The 23351-nt window shown below is 43.4% G+C and overlaps 1 protein-coding gene across 1 annotated transcript; it reads right to left on the reverse strand.

Moving 5' to 3' along the window:
• Window positions 1-117: 117 nt before the first annotated feature.
• On the reverse strand, window positions 118-23052 carry slc6a16a (solute carrier family 6 member 16a). Its single transcript, XM_061750578.1, has 12 exons — window positions 22932-23052; window positions 12473-12692; window positions 11873-12030; window positions 10792-10918; window positions 10527-10702; window positions 9304-9414; window positions 8943-9184; window positions 7938-8118; window positions 6227-6428; window positions 5960-6119; window positions 3751-3913; window positions 118-2462 (listed from the first exon to the last, which is right to left on the reverse strand). Exons 1-12 carry the CDS (start codon window positions 22932-22934, stop codon window positions 2118-2120), a joined length of 2088 nt encoding a protein of 695 aa, XP_061606562.1. The 5' UTR covers window positions 22935-23052; the 3' UTR covers window positions 118-2117.
• Between the last annotated feature and the right edge of the window lie 299 nt (window positions 23053-23351).

Below are 23351 nucleotides of genomic sequence, written 5' to 3' on the forward strand. Positions count from 1 at the left end.
TTCAGTAGCGGTCCACACACTTGTGGAAAATAAAGACGAGTAAAAGCAGAACTACTGATTCAACTCTTTTACTTCTTTAAAGTAGAAGTAAAAAAAAAAAAAGTACAGACTTGGAAGTGTAAGCACAAAAGTAAAAATGAGTTTTAATGAGTTTTTACTGTTTACAGTTTTTTTTTTTTTAATGTTACTCTACAATACAAAAACACTGGGCACAGGTTTGCCGCAAGCTGAATTCTGACAGGATAATCAGGACTGTACTGCCAACAGGTCCTGAATGAGAAAAACAAAACAATAAAATGCTAAATTAACTAATGATAATACCTGTATATGTTTGTCCAGATTCGAGAATGGTGGTTTTTAAGCTGGCACAAAACAAAACGCATTCGCCACCAATCATTCTTGTGGCCGACAACAACGAAAAGAAGAAGGTGTGTTATGTTTTCTGTTGTCATCGTTAATGCTCCCGAATTCACGTTCCTCCATGTCGCTCGTGTTTCTGTTCCCCCCCCCCCACCTCCGCTTTTTAAGGACCCATGATCTCAATCGATCAGTCCATCATTGTGTCGCCAGTCATGGAGGTCGAATAAAGTAACCCAAGTTACTTACCAAGGTAAAGTCTGAAGTACAGATCGCCATTTGTAAAACTAAAAAAGTTGTCACAAATACACAGTAAATCGATTACACATGATCACTTCGATTCCAGTAGACCAGTAAGTTAGGTCAAGTTTCTGCCATTAAGATTTGTTGATGTTTAATCAAATCTATACAATAGGCAGAATCAACATAATAGTGAAAATGCAACAAATATGCTGACAAATATTTTCCTGTTTGCAGTACAGTTAATACATCTATAAATTGTCACATGCATATTCTTTGTGAGGATCTTCACTGACATTATCCAGAACTGAATCCTACCAAACTTAAAACGTTAACGAAAACTTACACACGAGGATCCATCAAATAGTCATTAACTTTCTTGAAAGTGTCACTTACTATACGTCTCTTATCCTCACAAACACACTCGCATGCAAACATGGAGGAAATGCTCATGCAAGCCAAAAGAAGTCGTCATAATGTCCCCCCGCTCCCCGGCCTAATAATGTATTTATGAATGTAACAGTCATTCTCAACTACTGCACTGCGGCACATTTTTGTGCCGTGAGAAATCATCAGGTGTGCCACAGGAAATGATCCAATTCAACTTAATTGGACCAAGAATGACAATTTCTTTGTTCTTCTATCTATGCCCGTGACTTATCGTGACAGGCAGAACCATTACGGTAACTGCTCTTCCACTGGATGACAGATGGTACAATTAACATGTTTAGCCAACAGTTGCCATTCATACAACTAAAAAGGCCCAGATTTAACACTAAGTAAACTTATGATTTAATTGAGACGCAATCGTTACATCAGTCTTCATACTTTTTGTGACATGCTTTGTTTGGAGGTGAACCGTGAGGTTTTTCCCATGCAAAATATGTGCCTTGGCTCAGTAAAGGTTGGGAAACACTCATCTACGTAACAGCTGTCCTTTTGACTGGCTTCTCTGACACTTAATGCTCATTTGAAACACACTGTGTCCTTTGGTGGCTAAGCCTGAAAGTGTTGTGAAGTGAACTCCCTGATATTCGCAGTTCAGCATTTGTAAATTTGCAGTTTTTTTTTTTTGGGGGGGGGGGGGGGGGGGTGAACTTATCCGCCATTATTTGCTGAAAAACTCACCTATTGTATCCTCTGTTTTTGTGTTAAGGCCAAAGCAATAACAGCATTGCTTTGAGGCGCTTCATTTAAAAAAGTAGTCCTTTGCTGCCATTTAATGGCATCTATAGGCAATTACAAACCTTTTTAGGGGGTCAGCCTTTACTTGCTGATTTTCACTATTTGCAGCAGGGTTCGGTCCTTGTCCTGCTGCAAATACAAGGGGTTCCCTGTATTTATTGAAGAAACTAGCTTTGGCTTGCTAATAATGTAGCTTCCTGAGCTAAACAACTATTTTGACTAATGCTGTCCTCCATTGTCCCATTTCTCCCGCACGGTGTTGCTTATTCACACTCCGAGGACCTACACTTGAAACACTTTGCAAACAACCTCCACCCTGATGGGCAACCACACCCTCACACCCCCGTGTCCTGGTCCTCTTCGTCGAGGTCCTCTTTCTGGGGCAAGAGGCGGTAGTGTTCGCTGCCCACCGGAAGGAAGGTCGTCCTGGGACGGACGCCTTCTTCCTCGGTGGTAGCTTGTTGGGAGTTGAAATCCAGCTGTTCGACAGAGCTGCACTTGGTGTACAAGTCGCGGTTGACCTCTTTGCCCGCGCCCTCCATGGAGTCGCTGTTAAGCAGCCTGAGGTGCTGCAGTGTTGAATGGACGTAACTGACGGGTACCGGCAGGCTGGCAAAGACTATGAGTAAGACGATCATTACCAGAGCCCAACCGGGATACTCCAAAGTCATCTCAGAGGCCTGTGCAGAGGAGACATAAGCAATATCCTTATACAGTATGTGTAACATACAGCTGTTGTCAGTCAAAAATGAAAGTTGTATAATGAAGGTTTATAGGAAAATTCACCATTTTGATTTCTGGAAATTCTTGATAGTCCTTCCTTACTTATTTTTTTTAAGTTTCAGTAACAATCATCCATCCATCCATTTTCTTTACCGCTCATCCTCACCAGGGTCGCGGGCTGCTGGAGCCTATCCCAGCTATCTTCGGGCGGGAGGCGGGGTACACCCTGACCCGATCGCCAGCCAATCGCAGGGCACATAGAAACAAACAACCATTCGCACTCACATTCACACCTACGGGCAATTTAGAGTCTTCAATCAACCTACCAGGCATGTTTTTGGGATGTGGGAGGAAATCGGGGTCCCCAGAGAAAACCCACTCAGGCTCGGGGAGAACATGCAAACTCCACACAGGCGGGGCCGGGATATCAGCCCGGGTCCCCAGAACTGTGGGGCATATGTGCTAACCAGTCGGACCACCGTGCCGGCAGTAACAATCATTTTTGCAATTATTTTGTATATTGGATTATGCAGGTGTATGCAATTGTATCAAAACATCTATAAAGGGTGCAAAGTGCAGATTTTCTTTTTAGAATAGAATAGAAAGAAAGAACTAAAAAAGGAAAGTGGCCATTAAAGTAATATCACATACCCAAGAAACTTACATACATAGAAATATGACAACTACAACGAGGGAATAAAATCCATCCATCCATCCATTTTCTGACCCGCTTATCCTCGCACGGGTTGCGGGAGTGCTGGAGCCTACTCCAGCTAACTTTGGGTGAAAGGCGGACTACACCCTGAACTGATCGCCAGTGAGTTGGAATGGTTGTCTATATGTGCCCAGCACTTGACTGGCAACCAGTCTAAGGTGTAACTCTCCTCTCACCCAAAGTCAGCAGGGATAGGCTCCGACTGCCCACGACCTTGATGAGGACAAGCACCATAGAAAATGGATGGATGGATGTTTCCTTGCTCAATAAAGGGGTGCTTGCCTAACTTCCTCAGGGGAACCTTGGTATTACTCCGCAAACACAATGGGCATCGCTTCATTAAACCATTCCAATTTTCCATACTATCAATAATCAACTTATTCTACCAGACACAAATAATGACAATACATTTATCTGATTCTGATGTGGTAATACTTTGATCCACACTGGGTCTTCAAGGTGTGAATGTCTGTGACCCCTTCCATGTAAGGGTGAAACTGTGTCCGCTATCAAATAAAACACTCTCTTACCGTGCTTTCATTCCAGGCGGTGTAGGTGGGCCCTTTAAGGACCATTCTTAACAAACTTGCAGCCAGGAGTCCTATCATGGCCAGCAAGCACACATATTTCCAAAGATACTTGTACACCACGGGGGGACGCCATTTGAGCATGTCTTCAATATCATCCAGGAAGCTGCAGTGGAGAAAAACAAAACAAAACAAAAAAACATACAGTACAGCTCATCCAGACCTGGAGGAAAATGTCAATTAATCCATGCACAAATTAAAGAAACACACTTGTTGTGTAAATTATAGTTGGCCTGTGTAGCGTACACGCCATGGAAAGATGACACCCAGCACCCAAGTCTCCGGCGAGACTCGCTCGTCCCGCCGAGATAGACAACCAGGGCGCGGCGAGACTCAACTTCACATACAGACGCTAAGTGAATCAGCAGCACCTGGAGCATCAAAACGGAGACCAAAGATACAGAGTTCGCACTAGAACGCTCAATTAATTAACTTCCACCACCAGCCAGCCCAATAACGGCGTCTCCATCCTGATGGGTACCGCGCCACTTGGCCAGTAAAGCTGGGCGTTAGACCAGGGCAACAGCGACACCCACAGGCGACGGAACGGCACTACAGACGCGGGTTCATGAAACAGTCTGTACCGGACTTGGAGTTAATATTTTAAGAAGTTTACATGAACGCCACTAGTGACTGTATTTCTGCAAACTTGAATGTCTGATGTCGAATCTGTTGACAACTGAAGCAAAAGAAATGTAGTGGTCTCAACAATCACATAACAATCACATAACATTTGAAACATTCGGTACTGGTATTAAAGAGGACGGGAGTGGGACAATGCAAAGCAGGAATATTGTCTCATTATCTTAAATCCAATAATTAATATTTTATTCCACTGGTTTTAAACCACAAAATAATCCAAAAATGGGAATTTAACACTCAGAGGCGGTCCACCTCCCTCTTTGGTCCCGAAGGTGGTGGAAAAGGAAGGAGGCGGGGGAGGAGGTAAACCACCCCCTTTTGGCTCGCTTCAGCATAAAAAGGCCGGAGCTATGCACTCTGCGGTGGCTTTTGTCTCACCCGACCAACTTGCCGACGACTGGCCCAGGCAGGACGCCCACCTCACCACGAGGTGACGAGGACACATCGGCGCATCCCAGACTGACTGCAAGCGCTCCGAGCTAACCTTTTTGCGGGCCTGAGCTCACCCCGGGGGACGGAAGCGCTCCCGTTCCTAACGTCTTGCGAGCCGAGACACCCGGGCTCCGGCCGTCCTGCCTGGGAACTTTTTTTTGGCTCCTTTTTTCCTTTCTTCCTTTCCGCCAAATCCACCTGTTCCCTATATTCCTTTGTTTTTTAATTGCGGCACGGTGGAAGACTGGTTAGCACATCTGCCTCACAGTTCTGGGGACTGGGATTCAAATCCAGGCCCCGCCTGTGTGGAGTTTGCATGTTCTCCCCGTGCCTGCGTGGGTTTTCTCCGGGCACTGCGGTTTCCTCCCACATCCCAAAAACATGCATGGTAGGTTAATTGAAGACTTTAAATTGCCCGTAGGTGTGAATGTGAGTGCGAATGGTTGTTTGTTTCTATGTGCCCTCCGATTGGCTGGCGACCGGTTCAGGGTGTACCCCGCCTCTCGCCTGAAGTTAGCTGGGATAGGCTCCAGCTGAGGAGAAGCGGAACAGAAGATGAATAAATTAATGTTTTTTAATTATATAGGTAAGTTTATTCTTAGTTAGCATAGCAACTAATGCAGCTAGCGTGTATTTTTGAGCAAAAACATTAGCATTGATTTGCTAATGTTTGTTACTGTAATTACTTAAACTAATAATACAACTTTAAATCAGTGTTCAAATAATAAATGTACTTTCCTCGATTAATTTTATATAATTTATTCAGCAATATTATTGAAATAAATGTTTTTCATGTGCCTAAATATCTCTAATAGGGTCACGCTAAACACATTAAAATATATGGTATGAGAATTAAATATCTCAAAGTGTGCGACTGATAGTTGAGCTGGATGAATCAAATTATATGATGTTTTATTACCTGTTTATATTGAAAACATTTCTTAAAAATAAATGGTCCGTTTTTCAAAAATGCCGGTGCCTAATTTGTCCTCCAATTCTACAATGATGACGTACTGTTGATACATTCAATCAGTGTATGATGACAAAAAACAAGGACAAAAAGTTATACATCACTTACCGATCAGTACCGTAAACCCAGGAAACACTGATGGTTTCAAAGATGACAACAATGACTAAGGGCAGTGTGGCCGAGTAGTCGTCAAACATGGCCACAAAGTAGTTGCCTGAGCGCTGAGTGAACAGAAGTCCTAGCAGGAAGCCCAAAGCACAGCTGCACACTGAAAGAAAAACAAACAAACCAAAAAAAAAACAATAATAATAATAAAAGATAATTACTGAGAGCTATGAAAATATGCAAATGTTGCATTCAATTTGGGTGGTGTACCAGTGAGTAAGGTGCGGTGGCGTCCTAGCATCTTAAAATTGTCCATGAGAGGTGTGAGTATTCCCTGCATGGTCCCAAACATGGTGCTCATGCCCAGGTTGAGCAGCATGAGGAAAAAGAGAGTGGACCAGAAGGGGCTGGCTGGGAAGAGAGCCATCACCTCAGTGAACGCTATGAAAGCCAGTCCTGTCCCTTCCACTCCCTGAGCGCCGACAGAAACAAACAGATACAACATGACAACATTGTATATACACAAGTAATGCAACTCACAAAAAGGTCGGGATATTCGGCTTTCAGGTGAAATTTCAGGAAGAACCGAAAATCCATTGCAACCTTTACTATCCATCCATCCATCCATTTTCTGAGCCGCTTCTCCTCACTAGGGTCACAGGCATGCTGGAACCTATCCCAGCTATCATGGGGCAGGAGGCGGGGCACACCCTGAACTGGTCGCCAGCCAATCGCAGGGCACATACAAAGAAACAACCATTCGCACCCACATTCACACCTACGGGCAATTTAGAGTCGTTAATCAACCTAGCATGCATGTTTTTGGGAAACCAGAGTGCCCTCAGAAAACCCACGCAGGCACGGGGAGAACATGCAAATTCCACACAGGCGGGGCCGAGTATTGAACCCCGGTCCTCAGAACTATGACTCATCCACCGTGTCACCATGCCGCCGCAACCTTTACTAAACAATGTGAATGTCTTTGTTAGAGAACAGAAAGTTGTGGACAAAGAACTGAAACATTGAACAGTTGGACATCTGCATTCAAAAGTTTAGTTCTTTACAAAGATAACAATGCTCAGTGTCAGAGAGATGTTACTTTAACAATATGTTTAATATTGGAGTTGTAGTTTGTAGTGTTGTAGAACGTCATACAGCTGTTTCTAGGGTCATACAGCTGTTTCTAGGGTTTTGGCCCTGTTGTGTAGTTGAATAAGGTTACCAGAATGTAAAAACTGAGCATTATTATTTTTGTAAAGGTAAAATGTTCGATGTTGTTATATATGTCATGTAAATGTTAATATGTGGTCAGGTGCACTGCATATCATGAAAAGCTTGCAGAGGTATTAGAAATTTTGCTAAACTTAAATAACTTTACACCAAGCTAACCTACATTAAACAAACTGAAATAAGTACAAACTAACAAATCTAACTTAAACTAAATATAGACTTAATCTGAAAATAATACTTAATAACAAAATAAAAATTAACTAAGAATACATCCAAACTAACTGAACCTAAACTAAAAGTAGGCTAACAAACTAAACTAAAACCAAACTGTAAGTAAAGTAAATTAACTTCAAATAAAATAAATCCAAACTAAAGCTGAACTAATTAAGATTAGTACTAAATCTAAGCGTACAAAGTAAAGCTAAATGGAAACTAAAGCTAAAACTTTAAATGGCTCTAAAAAATCAGATCTTGTTGGGATTTGTAAAAGACACTCTTAGGTCTTCATATTACTGTAAATCCTATTGACTTATTGTTTTTTAAATTTAAAGAAAAGAACAATTGTGATTCGGAAGACATTGAGTTTATCTGGTATTTAGCAGTACTGCATGTTTGATTACTTAACTGTGCTGTCTCAATGCTGCACTTCTTCAAACGACATCTGAAAATATTTACCGCTTTCTAGTGGATACCAACTTCTATATTAGGCTTCAAGACTACCCATTTTCCTCTTCCTACCAGACACACTCACTTTGTTCATCTCCTCCTCCGGATTACAGTCGGTGATGTTGAGACGCAGCGTGGCACCATAGTGCCTGTACCACTCTCTGTAGTCCGACACAGACACGGAGGTTGGCTCGGTCATGTTGAAACTTGGCCACCAATGATGGTCCTGTTCCTGGATCCACACGTTGCTTAGAAGGCGAACATTTCTGCAAATAAACACACCTGACATAAGAATATATATAGATGGAAATGGTATGGAGTTGTACAATCTCTGATATTATGGTTATTAGTGAACATTTAGCACATGCCTTGTTACTTCTACTGCCCTTTTGTTAATGCAGTGAAGGTTTTTTTTGTTTTTTTTTAGATATTCCTTTGAATTTTTATGACATATTCAAGGATATGAATGGGAGTACGGTGAACACACACAAAACAATGGAACCTGTCAAATTAAAATCAAGATTAAACTAGTCTATTAAAAATACAAAAAGCTGGTTGCCTAAGTTTTCACACCCTGCCTTCCTCCCTGGTTCGTATGCGTACTCACGGCAGACAATGAGGCACTCTAAAGCGGCCACAACAGAGGGAAGCTCTGGTCTACACGTTGGCTGTCGAGTTGGACTTTTTTCCTCCCATCTCCCATTATTTTTTTCTTTCAGACTTCCGCCTTTCTCACTGTGATGTGCACGCACTCTCATGTCTGACAACGAGGCGCTCTAAAGTGGCCACGCCAGCGGACTACCTGAAGGGAAAATGCTTTTTCACAATGTAGGCATAGGTAGCTAATTAACTGTGCGTTGAAATTGTGCTGGATAACCGCTGATGAGAACAAGTGTCGGATGCCGAAGTGCATCACTGAACGTTGTTTTTAGGTATGCCGCTGAACATTTCACAATTTAGGACTACATAACTGTAATTCTATCTTTGCACCTTTTTAGCAATTATCTTCAAATATATATAAACTTCAGAACTTGGTAGCGTTTTTTTCTCTCACAACGATGCAATCAAACTTATGGACTTTGATACATACTCAGCCACGCAGCCCTTTGCAATGTTTTTGGCCCGGAAACCCAGGATGACAAAAACAACAAGCGAGGCCAGGACAGACGTCATGAAGTTGATGCCCGAGACCAGAAGAGCGTCCCTGTGACAGTTGTTTTGGACCGGATTGTAGGAAGAATACGCGATGACAGAACCGTATCCCAGTCCCAGGGCAAAAAACACTTGAGTGGCAGCCTGCCGCCACACCTGCATGTTCCCCCAAATCTCAAGCTGAAAAAAAACACAAGAGAAGCTCAGTCTCATTTAACTTAAAGGGCACTAAGGGAGTCTTTTTGCATTCAAACAAAAACAAAAACAAAAATCAAACATATTATAAAACGTGTGCTTACTCTGGGATAAAACATATACATGATTCCTTCTTTTGCTCCATCCAACGTCAAGCCTCTGATGAGGAAAATGAAGAGCACCACATAGGGAAAGACTGAGGAGAAGTACATCACCTGGAAGCAAAAGAGAGAGTGAGAGTGTGAGAGAGAGAGACAGTGAGAGAGAGAGAGATCATTGTAATAACACTGATGGGAATATGGATAGCAACAGTTTACAACACACACAACCAAGACAAACATTTAAAGTAAGGCAGAAACAATTAAAGCCAATGCTGCATAATATTGTAAAATATAATTGGAACAAAATAAGAATATCATCGTAAATGGCTGCATCTGTCCCACTATTTTTTTAACTATATGTAAAAATGACTGCCCTGAACAAACATTAAAGGGGACATATAGAAAATTGCCTGTTTAATGGCTTGTATACACACAGTTGGGTCTCTGGCAGGCTTGCCCACCCACCAAGTGTCAAATTAAACAACAAAATATTTTGTGAGCTGCCTATTTCCGAAAATGTGCTTGGAAGCAAGATGTTCTGAATTACAGAAAATTGTGGTTTAACACTTACGTAACAGCTAGTTTACGTATCACCTCCCACACACTGAGTTTCTCTGTCCAAGACTTGGCAGTGAGTATGGGCAAAGATCAGACTATATTTTTACATTCTTGTTCTCAGAAAATTATTCCGCAACTTAAGTGAAACTTTTTGTAGCGGTGGAGCAAGGATTGTGTTTTTTTTCATTATTGTTAACGTTGCAACATTTTCACTACGAAAGTGTCCCGTCGTGTGACTGACTCAAACTTGTACTTCACTTCATGCTTGTCATTCAAGTAAAGTTGTTGGGATTGGAAGTTATTATTATTTTTAGAAATTTCAGCAAACTATGTTTAAACTGAAGTTCTAAAGAAGGGTCAAAATGGTAAATACGAACTTTCTTTTTGCACAGATGCTATTTATTTTCCAAAGAACTTGCTGATTGACCACGTTTTCTATACTCACAGAGAGGTGTAAAAATATTCTATAATGCTGAAGCAGCAAAGGATTGCTTAGCGTTGTCTGCTATTATAGTTGATATGTTTCTCAGTTAAAGCCAAAGGAAACTTGTCAGATGATTTTTGGCACAGGGGACCAAGAAAAGGACTCTAAATTTCCAGTTTTACATACAGGGATTAGAAAGCGTGATTGAAAGGAAATGTGGTTTGCGAATGCTCTTCTTGTTCACCTTTGCAGAGGACTTGATACCCTTAATCATCGCCAAGGAGACAATAGTCCATGCAGCCAATAAGCAGCCCGTCATGATGGAATTAAACTCTCCTGACTCCTCAATGGAATTAGAGATGTTCAGAGCTTTCCGAAACCAGAAATACGATGTTGCAGAACTTTGTGCACATTCTCTCACTGTAGCAGAAAAGGCATTTACTGAATATGAAAAAAAGGCATTTACTGAATATGAAATTAGACTATTTGTCTGGACAGGCACACTCTACCTGTGTCATTGGTGGCCACATCAATGGGACAGTTCTCCCATGGCAGAGGATACTGGAAGGAGTTGCCCATGTAGAAAAGGCTCCATGCAATAATCACGTTGTAGTACAGAGCCACATAAAAACAAACCTGAGGAGAAAACGACTTCATAGATGACATAGTATATGTACAAAACTATTACTTACGGTGGATATAAAAAGTCTACACACCCCTGTTCAAATGCCAAGTTTTTGTGAAATAAAAAAGGAGACCAAGATAAGTCATTTTGAAATAAATTTCCACCATTAATTCGACGTAGACGTGTACAGCTCAACTGAAAAAAAACCTAATCTTTTCGAGAGAGGAAGCAAAAATAAACAACTTCAACATGAACTGGGGCCTTAGTCAAGTTGGAAACAATTATGAACAGTTCAAAGTAGCAGTCCAAATGAGTACAAAACCTTAAGGTTACTGCTAGAAAGCAAAGAAAAAATGTCTGGAATACGCTGCTCAAAGTGCTTCACTTTACTTGGGTTTAATCAAAAGCACTAGAAATGGTGGCAGGTGTGTGATCACTCGCATTTAACATGAGTTTGTATATCTAAATTATACTGTATATCTTGGTCTCATTTTTTTAATGTAAAAAAACTTGCATTTGAACAGGGGTGTGTAGACCTTTCATATCCACTGTACATATGTTCTTGCACAGTCAAATGGTAAACACTGACATTTGAGTAGTTTAGGTGTAAAAAAAAAAGACAAAATAGACTTGCTGGAAACTAAACATTTATGCTGAATGAACAAAGACATTTATGTTCACGCTCAGTGTCAGCATGAGAAACTGTTACGCAACACCTCTCATGTTACAGCCCCACATCGTCCTTGCTCAGTTTTACACACAGAGAGGCTACGAGATAAACTTGCTTACGCACAGGATAAATGGCCTCGTGTGGAGGCTAGTTGGGAAAAAGGCAGGAGAATAAGTCAAACTCCTCAATCGCTTCAAACCCAACATACTTTGCACGACGCAGCCTTTGGAAAGAGGCCCACGGTGGCGACACAGCGTGCACAGCAACACAATCTACGGCTCCTAGAAATCCTTACCAAGCAGCTAGAATAGCCGATACCGGCCAGTTTGGGGGAAATATGTTTCCAGACGCCAATGCTGCCCTGCCGAATGCTCTGGCCAGCGGCCAATTCCATGAAGAAGAGGGGAACGCCAACAACCACCAGAAGAAAAACATACAACAGCATGAAGGCCCCTGCAAGGAAGGAAAGGAAAATAAGTGCAGATTACTTTTAGTGCTACCACAGTATGTCTGTTATCAAATATGGACGATTGGCAGAGCTGGAAAATCCATTTTAATCTAAAAAATAAAAAAAAGAATTAAAATACAAGCAAAATTACACAAGTGACAAATCAGTCAAATTATAGCCAATATATGTAATCTTATGAATAACAGATTCAAAATCACATTGCTGGTACATTGGATTGTAAAAAGTAGAATTAACATCTTTTTCATTCTAATGGCAACCCTACATGACCACCCTTAAACTGAGAGGGGCAATGAACAGCTTGAAGCCTCTTCTTTTTTTTTTTTTTTTGAAGAATATTTTCTTATTCTATCTGACACTGCCACCATTACAGCTCAAGGCACCACTATAATTTCAAAATAAAACCATTATCTGTTCATTAACACTCACCTCCTCCATTCTGGTGGCAAAGGTATGGAAACCTCCACACGTTCCCCAAGCCCACACTGAAGCCCACCTGAGCCAACACATACTGGATCTTGGAATCCCAGGCCGGCCGGTCCCCATCGTTGGCTTCGTTTGCATCAGAATTGAGTGCGATCTGAGATTGAGACCGACTCTCAGTCGGCCATGTACCGTCCTCGCCGCCATTCAGTGAGGGTTTCTCTGTCTTGGAATAAAGAACAGCAAATTAATAATAATAATATACAATATTAAATACAGTATTTCTGACTCATAGCAGAAAATTTGATAAACAACAGTGTACACAATGGCTCGAAGCCACTCAAGTAAAGGAGTGCAGTGTTCACCGCTAATCGGAGTTCATCATTTGCGTCACCATTTTATTGTGGATTTTCTAAGCGATTATTATTATTATTATTATTATTTTTAAATGGGTTATTACCTAGGCGTCACGGTGATTGACTGGTTAGAGCATCTGCCTCACAGTTCTGAGGACCCGGGTTCAATCCCCGGCCCCGCCTGTGTGGAGTTTGCATGTTCTCCCCGTGCCTGCGTGGGTTTTCTCCGGGCACTCCGGTTTCCTCCCACATCCCAAAAAACATGCATGAATTGGAGACTCTAAATTGCCCGTAGGCATGACTGTGAGTGCGAATGGTTGTTTGTTCCTATGTGCCCTGCGATTGGCTGGCAACCAGTTCAGGGTGTACCCCGCCTCCTGCCCAATGACAGCTGGGATAGGCTCCAGCACGCCCGCGACCCTAGTGAGGAGAAGCGGCTCAGAAAATGGATGGATGGATGGATTTTTAAATGGGTTATTACCTAGGCGTCACGGTGATTGACTGGTTAGAGCATCTGCCTCACAGTTCTGAGGAGCGGGGTTCAATCCCCGGCCCCGCCTGTGTGGAGTTTGCATGTTCTCCCCGTGCCTGCGTGGGTTTTCTCTGGGCACTCTGGTTTCCTCCCACATCCCAAAAACATGCGTGGTAGGTTAATTGACAACTCTAAATTGCCCGTAGGTGTGAATGTGAGTGCGAATGGTTGTTTGTTCGTATGTGCCCTGCGATTGGCTGGCAACCAGTTCAGGGTGAACCCCGCCTCCTGCCCGATGACAGCTGGGATAGGCTCCAGCACGCCCCCGACCCTCGTGAGGAGAAGCGGCTCAGAAAATAGATGGATGGATGGTTTTTACTTACTGTAATCCCTTGCATGTGTCAGAAGAGAGCCACAGCTGCTTATGCACTTTTCAGAATTGTATTTATTGACAGAACAGTAAAATTACCAAATTTAGTTTGTGTTATTTCAAATATATTTACAATATGTTTAAACACTGTGTTTTAATGAATTGAACTGTGTTTAAAGTGTGTGGGATGGGTAAATGTATATCAAAAAACGTTTTTTATATGGACTTTCTATATCGCAGATTTTCACCTATTTTGTTTGGAACATATGCCCGCAATAAACGGGGCTTTACTTTAACACAGTTGGCAAGACGTTTAATACAGAATAACACATTCAAGTGTATTAGTTTAACAGTCCGTCAGATGCTAAACTCATTTCAGGGCAAAGGAATAGAGCAGAAGGCTTGTGTTTGGTTATCGCAGCATCACGTGTGTGGAGCTCTTGCTTCCCACCCATCACCTGCCATGTGGGGAAAAAAAACCCCCAAAAAACATGAAGACGTGTGCTGCAACTCAAGCCACACTCCATTTAGTACACAAACAGGCAGGGAGGGGGAGGCACACAGGTTCTGTTTGGTAGGTCGTCTCAAATATCGACTTCGTAGCAAACAAAGAACATGCGAGACATTTGACTGGAATAAGGGAAGAGAAAGTGTGACTTCATCGTCCAAGATAAATAAACATTATATTATGTGAGCAGGTATTGACTCAGAGTCTTGTTGCCTCACATGCCGAGTGACATGACCTCGCTGCTTACTTTGTGTGTGAGCTGGCAAGAAGACAAGAGTCACATTTGGCTGGAAAGAGTTACAAAATACATATTCAAACATACTGTATCTTCTAGTGGCTATTTGGAGAATGTCATATGTGTGCATACTGAGAAATCTTAAAATGGATGGTGGGTGCTGCGTCACGTGTGGGTGGGGTGAATGTAAGATTACATTGGTTGAGTCTGTGGGTGGTGTCGAGGTGTAAATGGAGAGCACGTGGTCAAGAAATATACTTTATTATACTAACCTTAAAAACATTTCAGACATTTTGGCTTTTTACCAATGCTGTGTGCCCTGCGATTGGCTGGCAACCAGTTCAGGGTGTACCCCGCCTCCTGCCCAATGATAGCTGGGATAGGCTCCAGCACTCCCGTGACCCTTGTGAGGATAAGCGGCTCAGAAAATGGATGGGTGGATGGATGGACCCATGCTGTGGTCAGGAATGTCCAAACAAAACGTCAACGTGATTCAAAGCTGCTTTGCAGGCTGACTTGGGTGACGCAGCTGCACGTCATTTACAAGCTATCACACTGTTCAGTGAGTCCTTGTGACTGCGGGTAAGAATGTTGTCACTGCTTTGTCGCACCTATGTGTACTTTTATTTACTTGTGTTAAGGCTTCGAATGTCAAGGGCACCACTGGACAAAAGGGAGGGCAAATGTGTTATGTCACAATGCCTTGCTCCAATTACAAAATGTTGCAATATTTCATTTGAAGATGAAGCCAAATGTATACTGTGCTAAATTAAAAATATTGAGAAATATATTTTTCACATCTGCTAAAATGCAGCCCTTGTTCGGAACCTCTGCCCTAAGTGAATGCAACATTGTTGATGCCAATCAGAATTATTTCCGTAGCCATTTATATATATATATATATATATATATATATATATATATATATATATATATATATATTTACTTCCTTAAAACTCAAATTAACAAAGCAAGCCTCACTATAAGGGAATGAAACTCGCAGCCACACAGTGTAGGGTAATGATAGTACGGTAATGCAAATTAAATATGATGAAAGAAAAGTATCATCTAGATATGTATTATTTTTTGAAATAAAATTTAAACAATACACATTACGAAACCGAAGTAAGAAAAAAAAAGGTCTTGGAATGGACGACAAGAATTTTTTTTGCCATACTGAAGGTGTTACATTTCTTAGTTTTGCAGCAGACTACCAAGTAGAGTGTATACTGACAGTATTTCAATTACATATATTAACCAGTTGTATGACCTATGATGCAGTATACCACTTTCTTGAAAAATCTTTCATAACAACATTGCATTTCAGGGCATTTTGTTAATAATACAGATTTACATTTAACCTGTTTTGATAATCTTCTTAAACATAACAATTCATAGTTGTGTCTTTTTCTTAAATTAGGACTTTGACAAACTTCCACATTTTGGAACTCTTTTCAGCATTTTAACATCGAGATTACAATTTCACTGGTCAACATTGACAATTGAAGTTGTTATCATGGTGAATCTACTACAAGCGGAACAGGATATAAGTGGAGCACATACAGTATTTACGGCAAACATTATTTTATGTGTTCAAAGTGAGGTTTACCTATAAATTAATCTCAGTTGTCATTGACTAGCTCCCCCTCCACGGAATAAAGCGTTACTCTCATGCATGCAGCCTCTGCAAATAGTCATAAAGGCTTATATGCCATGTCTGAAAAGCAACACAGGATTTCTCAGGTTTCTCAGGACATTATTACAAAGCTCACTGTCATATACTGCCTGCAGTTCCATTATTGTAGCCGGGAGGGCGCCACCCGTTGTCTCCTCACGCTCACGCACGGCGCTAATTCTGCAGCAGAATATTCTGTAGAGTTCCGGATATTGGCGGGGGAATGTGGGTGGGATGACGCGGATTTTTTTCCAATGGCCTTTCCGAGCAGCTCACGGATGAGCTAGCAGTCCGGGACGAGCCCTCCTCTATCCAGGATCTTATCGGCCTTTCCATCCGTCTGGATAACAGACTGCGAGAGCGTACACCTTCCCACTCCGAGCGCTGCACCGTCAGCTTCACACCCGCCTCCCGCACAGTCTTCCGCCTTTCCGTCACTCCCCATAGCCACTGAAGAGCCCATGCAAGTTGCTAAGACATGGTTAGATCCACAGGAGCGTCAGCGTCGTATCGCCCAGCGGCTGTGTATCTACTGCGGTCACTTTATTTCCTCATGTCCCCTCCGCCCAAAAGACAAGGCTCACCGCAAACTGAGAGCGTCGTGGTGAGCCAAACCTCCATCCCCTCAAGCTCTCCTTCTCGCATAAACGTTCCCGCTTGCATTATAGTTTCGGCTCTTAACACCCCCATCACTGCACTGATTGATTCCGGTGCCGATGACAATTTCATTCATGAAGCCATAATTCACTAGCTCCAAATTCCTCTCCAACTGCTTCCGTCTCCGAAGAAGGTCACAGCCCTAGATGGCCGTATCATCTCCGCTGTTACCCACCAAACTGTGCCATGCACCTTGCTTATTTCAGGAAATCACAGTGAAAACATTTCCCTTTTTGTTATCCCTTCTCCTGATACCCCATTAGTCCTTGGAATTCCCTGGCATAAAAGACATAACCCCACCATAGACTGGACACACTTAGCCATCACCGGATGGAGCCCTCACTGCCACTCACACTGCCTGCTCTCAGCTATACCTCCTTCTGGTACACCACCACCCTCTTCCATGCTCGTTGACCTGTCCGTAGTCCCTGGAGAATATCATGATCTCTCTCTGGTATTTCGTAAAGACCTGGCCATTTCTCTACCCCCCCACCGCCCGTATGACTGTGCTATTAATCTGCTGCCGGGAGGCCCTCTTCTCTCCAGCTGTATCTACAACCTTTCCCGACCTGAGAAGAGGGCTATGGAGGACTATATCCATGACTCTCTGGCTTCCGGACTCATTCCACCTTCCTCTTCTCCAGTTGGGGCCAGCTTCTTTTTTGTTGCAAAGAAAGACACCACTCTCCGCCCATGTATTGACTTCTGTGGTCTCAATGATATCACCGTGAATAAATCCCCTCATCGACCACTCGTTTGAACCCCTCTGTGACGCCCAGGTATTCACCAAATTGGATCTACGGAACGCCTACCACCTCATCCATACCCGAGAGAGGGACGAATGGAAGACCGCCTTCAGTACCCCTCTTGGACACTTCGAGTATCTGGTCATGCCATTCGGTTTAACCAACGCCCGTGCAGTTTTCCAGACATTTATTACTGACGTCCTCCGTGACATGCTCAACCGGTTCGTATTTGTATACCTTGATGACATCTCATTTTCTCCCGCTCCCCCGCAGAACACCACCTCCATGTACGCCAAGTCATTCAGCGTCTCCTTGAAAACCGACTATATGTTAAACCTGAATAAACGTCCTGGGCTACGTCATCTCCAAAGGTCAACTACAACCCAACCCTTCCAAGATCCAAGCAGTCGTTAACTGGCCCACTCCCACTACCCGCAAAGAAGTACAACGTTTCCTTGGTTTTGCCAATTTCTACCTTCGGTTTATCATTGATTACAGCAAGGTCGCTATTCCCCTCACGAGCCTCACATCCGCCAGCTCCCTCTTTCGTTGGACCCCGTCAGCATCCCAAGCATTCAACCGACTCAAGACCCTGTTCACCAGTGCGCCCATTCTTCGCCACCCCGACCCCTCCCTCCAGTTCGTGGTCGAGGTTGACTCCTTGGACACGGGGGCAGGGGCTGTCCTCTCGCAGCGGGACCCCACGACCCAGAAACTGCACCCCTGTGCCTTTTTTCCCCGTCGTCTGTCCCCTGCCGAGAGGAACTACGATGTCGGCAACTGAGAGCTACTGGCCATTATATGGGCCTTGGAAGAGTGGAGGCACTGGTTGCAGGGGACTGAAGAACCATTTATCATTTGGACCGACCACAAGAATCTCGCTTACCTCCGTTCCGCCAAACGCTTTAACCCCCGACAAGCTTGCTGGGCTCTCTTCTTGAGCAAGTTTAATTTCAATCTCTCCTTCCGTCCTGGCTCCAAAAACGGCAAACCTGATGCCCTGTCTCGACTTTACTCACACCCCACCAGCCCTGACAAACCGGAACCCATTCTTCCTTCCTCATGCTTCGTTGGTGCTGCCACTTGGCAAATCGAACTGGTGGTTAAGGAGGCCCAAAAAACTCACCCGGATCCCAAGACTGGGCCTCCAAACCACCTGTTCGTACCAGATTCTGCACGCTCTGACGTTCTTTAGTGGGCTCATACCTCCAAACTCACCTGGCATCACCCGCACCATTCAGTTCATCCGGCAACATTTCTGGTGGCCCAGCCTTGTTCAAGACACCCGGGAGTTCGTCCAAGCCTGCTCCGTCTGTGCCCGAGGGAAGTCTTCACACCTGCCCCCAGCTGGGCTGCTGCATCCATTGTCTATCCTAGCCGCCCTTGGTCCCATATTGCTCTGGACTTCGTTACCGGTCTACCTCCTTCTGAAGGTAACTCTGTCATTCTCACCATTGTCGATTGTTTTTCCAAATCTGTCCATTATATACCTCTCCCCAAGCTACCATCCGCCTTTGAAACTACTGACCTCCTTGTCCAGCATGTCTTTAGACTCCACAGTATTCCCATTGATATTGTCTCTGACAGAGGTCCTCAGTTATCATCCCTGGTGTGAAAGGAATTCTGTAAAGCGGTGGGCACAGCAGCCAGCTTGTCACCAGGATATCATCCACAGACCAACGGCCAGACGGAGCGCACAAACCAATCCCTGGAATCAGCCCTCCGTTGTGTTGCCGCACGCAACCTCTCCTCCTGGAGCTCATTCCTCTCGTGGATTGAGTACGGCCACAACTCCCTCACCAGTTCCACTACCGGTATGTCCCCATTCATGGCTTGCTATGGTTACCAACCACCATTGTTCAAGGAGCAGGAGCGACCAGTGGCAGTCCCCGCATTCAAGCAATCATCTCCAGCGGATCCAGGCTGTATGGAATGACGTCCGTGCGACATTGACCCGGTCCGCCGCACGCAACAAACAGCTCGCAGACCGTCATCGCTCCCCGACGCCCGAATACAAGGTGGGCCAATCGGTCAGGCTTTCTTCTCCCGACCTCCCACTTCAGACTAAAATCACTCCCTGTTTCATTGGTCCTTTCTCAATTACCAAAATCATCAATCCCACTGCCGTCCGGTTGAAGCTTCCACTCTCCTTGAAAATTCACCCAAACTTCCACGTCTCGTTGCTCAAGCCTGTCTCCACCTGCGCCCTGAGCCCTCTGGCCGAACCCCCTCCACCTCCCCGGATTATTGATGACCATCCGGCGTTCACGGTGTCGAGCATCCTTGACGTGAGGCCTAGGGGGAGGGGGTTCCAGTACCTAGTCGACTGGGAAGGGTATGGGCCGGAGGAGCGGTCGTGGATTTCCTGGAAACTAATACTCAATCATACTCTTTTGGATGACTTCTACGCGGCTCACCCGGGGAAGCCTGGCAGGACGCCTGGAGGCGTCCGTTGAGAGGGGGTACAGTCATATACTGCCTGCAGTTCCATTATTGTAGCCGGGAGGGCGCTTTGCGTTCTCTCTCTCTCTCTCTCTCTCTCTCTCTCTCTCTCTCTCTCTCTCTCTCTCTCTCTCTCTCTCTCTCTCTCTCCTCCCTTCTCTGTTTTCAGCACCTGTCTCCAATCAGCCTTATCACCACCAGTATATAAACCTGCCTGTTCCAGGAAATCCTTTCAGTGGTACCACGGCCCATTTACCTCCCGTAAGTCACCCTATTCCTCGTTCCCTTTTTGACTCCTGTGTCTCCTTGTTCCAGTGTGTCCCCCTCCCCCACCCCGTGTTCCTGATCCATGTAATTCCAGCCGCCAAAGCCAGCCGCCTGTCCTCACCACTGCCTGCCACCTGTCCTCACCGCCACCTGCCAACCCACCGAGGACCATCGCCATTACATTTCATCAATAAACTATTCATCCTTTCACATCTGCCTCCGACTGCTCTTGGATCCAACTACTCTCTATTCGTGTCACTCACAAGACAAACACTCCATCACGAAAAGTATACAATCACATTCTTCAGGCCATCTGCTTGCTATCATTCTGGTTTCAAATTTAAGTCAACTGAACAGTACCTTCGTGGAATACCATTCGGCAACATCAGATATGAGAAAAGCTACTTTATAAAACTATGGTCAACAAGTACCTGTAGCATAACTGCATGATTTAGAGTATGTCACTGTATTAATGGAAGAATATATTTATTATTGTGGTTTTCACCGTTGAAGAATTGCACTGCATCACCCTGAGAGTTGTTGCCAATGTACTGGTTACTTTATTTAGATACAAGAGAGTGGCAAAATATTAGCACCTTATTAACACCTCTCAGTATCATGCAGTACAGTTCTACACCACTGCAATGAAAAGAATACTAAACAAAAATGACCTTTCTGATGACAAATAATAAAATAATATAAATCAATACATCTCAGCACCCCAACACTCAAGCAGCCATTCATATGCAACATATCGCTGGAGTCGGGCTGAAACCCCCACTGTCAAAATTTGGTCAATGTCATACTGTATTTTTTTTCAGGAATGGATACTATTGGTCAGTCCCCACGTGGGTATGTTAGTTTGAATGCGATTGTATACTGAAAATGGCTTTCTTTCTTTGATGATATCCATCCATCCATCCATTTTCTGAGCCGCTTCTCCTCACTAGGGTCGCGGGCGTGCTGGAGCCTATCCCAGCTATCATCGGGCAGGAGGCGGGGTACACCCTGAACTGGTTGCCAGCCAATCGCAGGGCAAATACAAACAAACAACCATTCACACTCACAGTCATGCCTACGGGCAATTTAGAGTCTCCAATTCACGCATTTTTTGGGATGTGGGAGGAAACCGGAGTGCCAGGAGAAAACCCACGCAGGCACGGGGAGAACATGCAAACTCCACACAGGCGGGACCGGGGATTGAACCCTGGTCCTCAGAACTGTGAGGCTGACGCTCTAACCAGTCGTCCACCGTGCCGCCTCTTTGATGATAATAATTGCTAAATGAACACGCCGTTTTCTTTTTTTTTTTTTTTTGATTTGCTGAAAAGCAAATGTTTTTTTTGGGGGGGGGATGCGGGGTTTCCGCTTGACGCCAGTGATATGGAACATCCATGCAAATGCAATTTATGGTGTGTGAGTGTATACACTAAATATTATTTTATGTAGTTAAAGAGAGTAGTACTTTTATTTCATTTTATTTCCACTTTGTGTTAATAATACTGTGTTTCTCAAACTTTTCTTGAGCCAGGGGACATATTTTACACGAGAAAATTTTGAAGTCATGATTATCTCATTTCAATTTACTCACAAATTGATATACTCAGATTAAAATCTGCGACTGTTTAGCTGAACACAAAGGAATTATTCGGTTGTGTGAATGGCAACTGGAGGATACGCAGGTTAATTGTGCCTTCTGCTATCTAGTGGATGAGCATTTAAATGTTCTGCCTGTCACTCACAATGACATAGACGGATGAACAAAGATCCAATATTCGTCATAAATAAATGACAATTTTCGGACCAATAAAGTAAAACTGGATCATTTTTCCCATGGCACACCTGATGATCTCTCGTGGCATAGTGGTTGGGAATTACTGCAATAATACATCACAGAGACTGAAGCAAGGACTGTGACTTGTTGTCAGTTTGTCTACCATGATCAGTTTTAAACAGCGAGTATGGTTCGAGTACCACTAGCGGTACACGGGCTTTCTCTAGTGGTACACAAAATAATTACTGAATTATATAAATAAAGAAAACTTACAACAATTAAAGCGTTTAATACAATCAAATATGGAATTAAGCCTATAGCTATGCATACAGCCTGTTTAAACTTTTTTTTTTTATCCAAAAGATTACATTTTTTTAAGTACAGTTCAGTTGTATTTAACTTTTATCCACAGTACAAAACATTTGCATTTATTCTTCAAGATCTGGCTGCTTTTTTAGACATTTAACTAAAATGTTATTACACATATGTCCAATACATTATCTTTTATCACACTTTTTTTTCTTTGCCTATATTTAAGCGCATGTTCATGTTCAAACTGCATAATGTTACAGTGGCTTAGCACTGAGTTGTTTTTAGGAATAAAAACTGCCTCATTACTACTTTACTGTTTTTTTAAAGTTGGTCATTATGGAGCAAAACAAATTTTCGGTGGTACTTGGATTAAAAAGTCTGAAAACCACTGATCTAAAATATTAACACATTTGACGGTGTACATATACAAATGCATATTGAACCAGTAGAAGAGGAGTTGTGTTCAAGTTAACAAGCAGTTACAATTTAGCAGTGTTAAAACAGGCACTTATGAACATGCGCATATACTGTATCCCCACAAATTGTACAGTAAAGCAGCTTTGGTCGGTGGGTTAGCCTTAAAGAGAACAGAACAGAGAGGACAGCAAAAACGCAATTCGAAGAACATATAAGAGTGTAATTACTAATTACCATGATTGACAGCTCGCTCCAACGCTGCACTCAAGTTCCGATCGATCCTCCTCCTCAACAGTTGTCCCTTTCCACCCAGAGACGTGTGAAACTCTTTAAAAAAAAAAAAAAAAAAAAAAAACTCGAGTTGTGTGTTTACAGTCGATGGAGACACTTTTGGAGCACACGCGGTCCCGCACGCGTTTGGAGCAAACCAAATAAGAGCAAGTGAGAGGTTTCTTTTACTACAACCAATGAGCAGGCTGCAAGGGGCGGGCCTGGACTACACTAAAATACACACATGCAACTTCATTGTTGCGCAAGCCTGTGCTGACCAGATGTAGTACAAATTATTCACACTTAGCCGCTCTGTACTTCAGTAGAAGTTGTGCCCCCCCAAAAACAACAACAACAAAAAGTATATAACTACGTACATTTTAC

This window comes from Phyllopteryx taeniolatus, chromosome 16, assembly GCF_024500385.1.
Source record: "Phyllopteryx taeniolatus isolate TA_2022b chromosome 16, UOR_Ptae_1.2, whole genome shotgun sequence".
In the NCBI taxonomy this organism is placed as follows: domain Eukaryota; kingdom Metazoa; phylum Chordata; class Actinopteri; order Syngnathiformes; family Syngnathidae; genus Phyllopteryx; species Phyllopteryx taeniolatus.

Coding starts and splice junctions, on each gene's coding strand:
- slc6a16a (XM_061750578.1), bottom strand. Junction 9,185..9,303: donor TGTATATGTTTTATCCCAGA/GTAAGCACACGT, acceptor GTTTTTTTTCAG/CTTGAGATTTGGGGGAACAT. Junction 2,463..3,750: donor CCGCCTGGAATGAAAGCACG/GTAAGAGAGTGT, acceptor TCCTCTGCACAG/GCCTCTGAGATGACTTTGGA.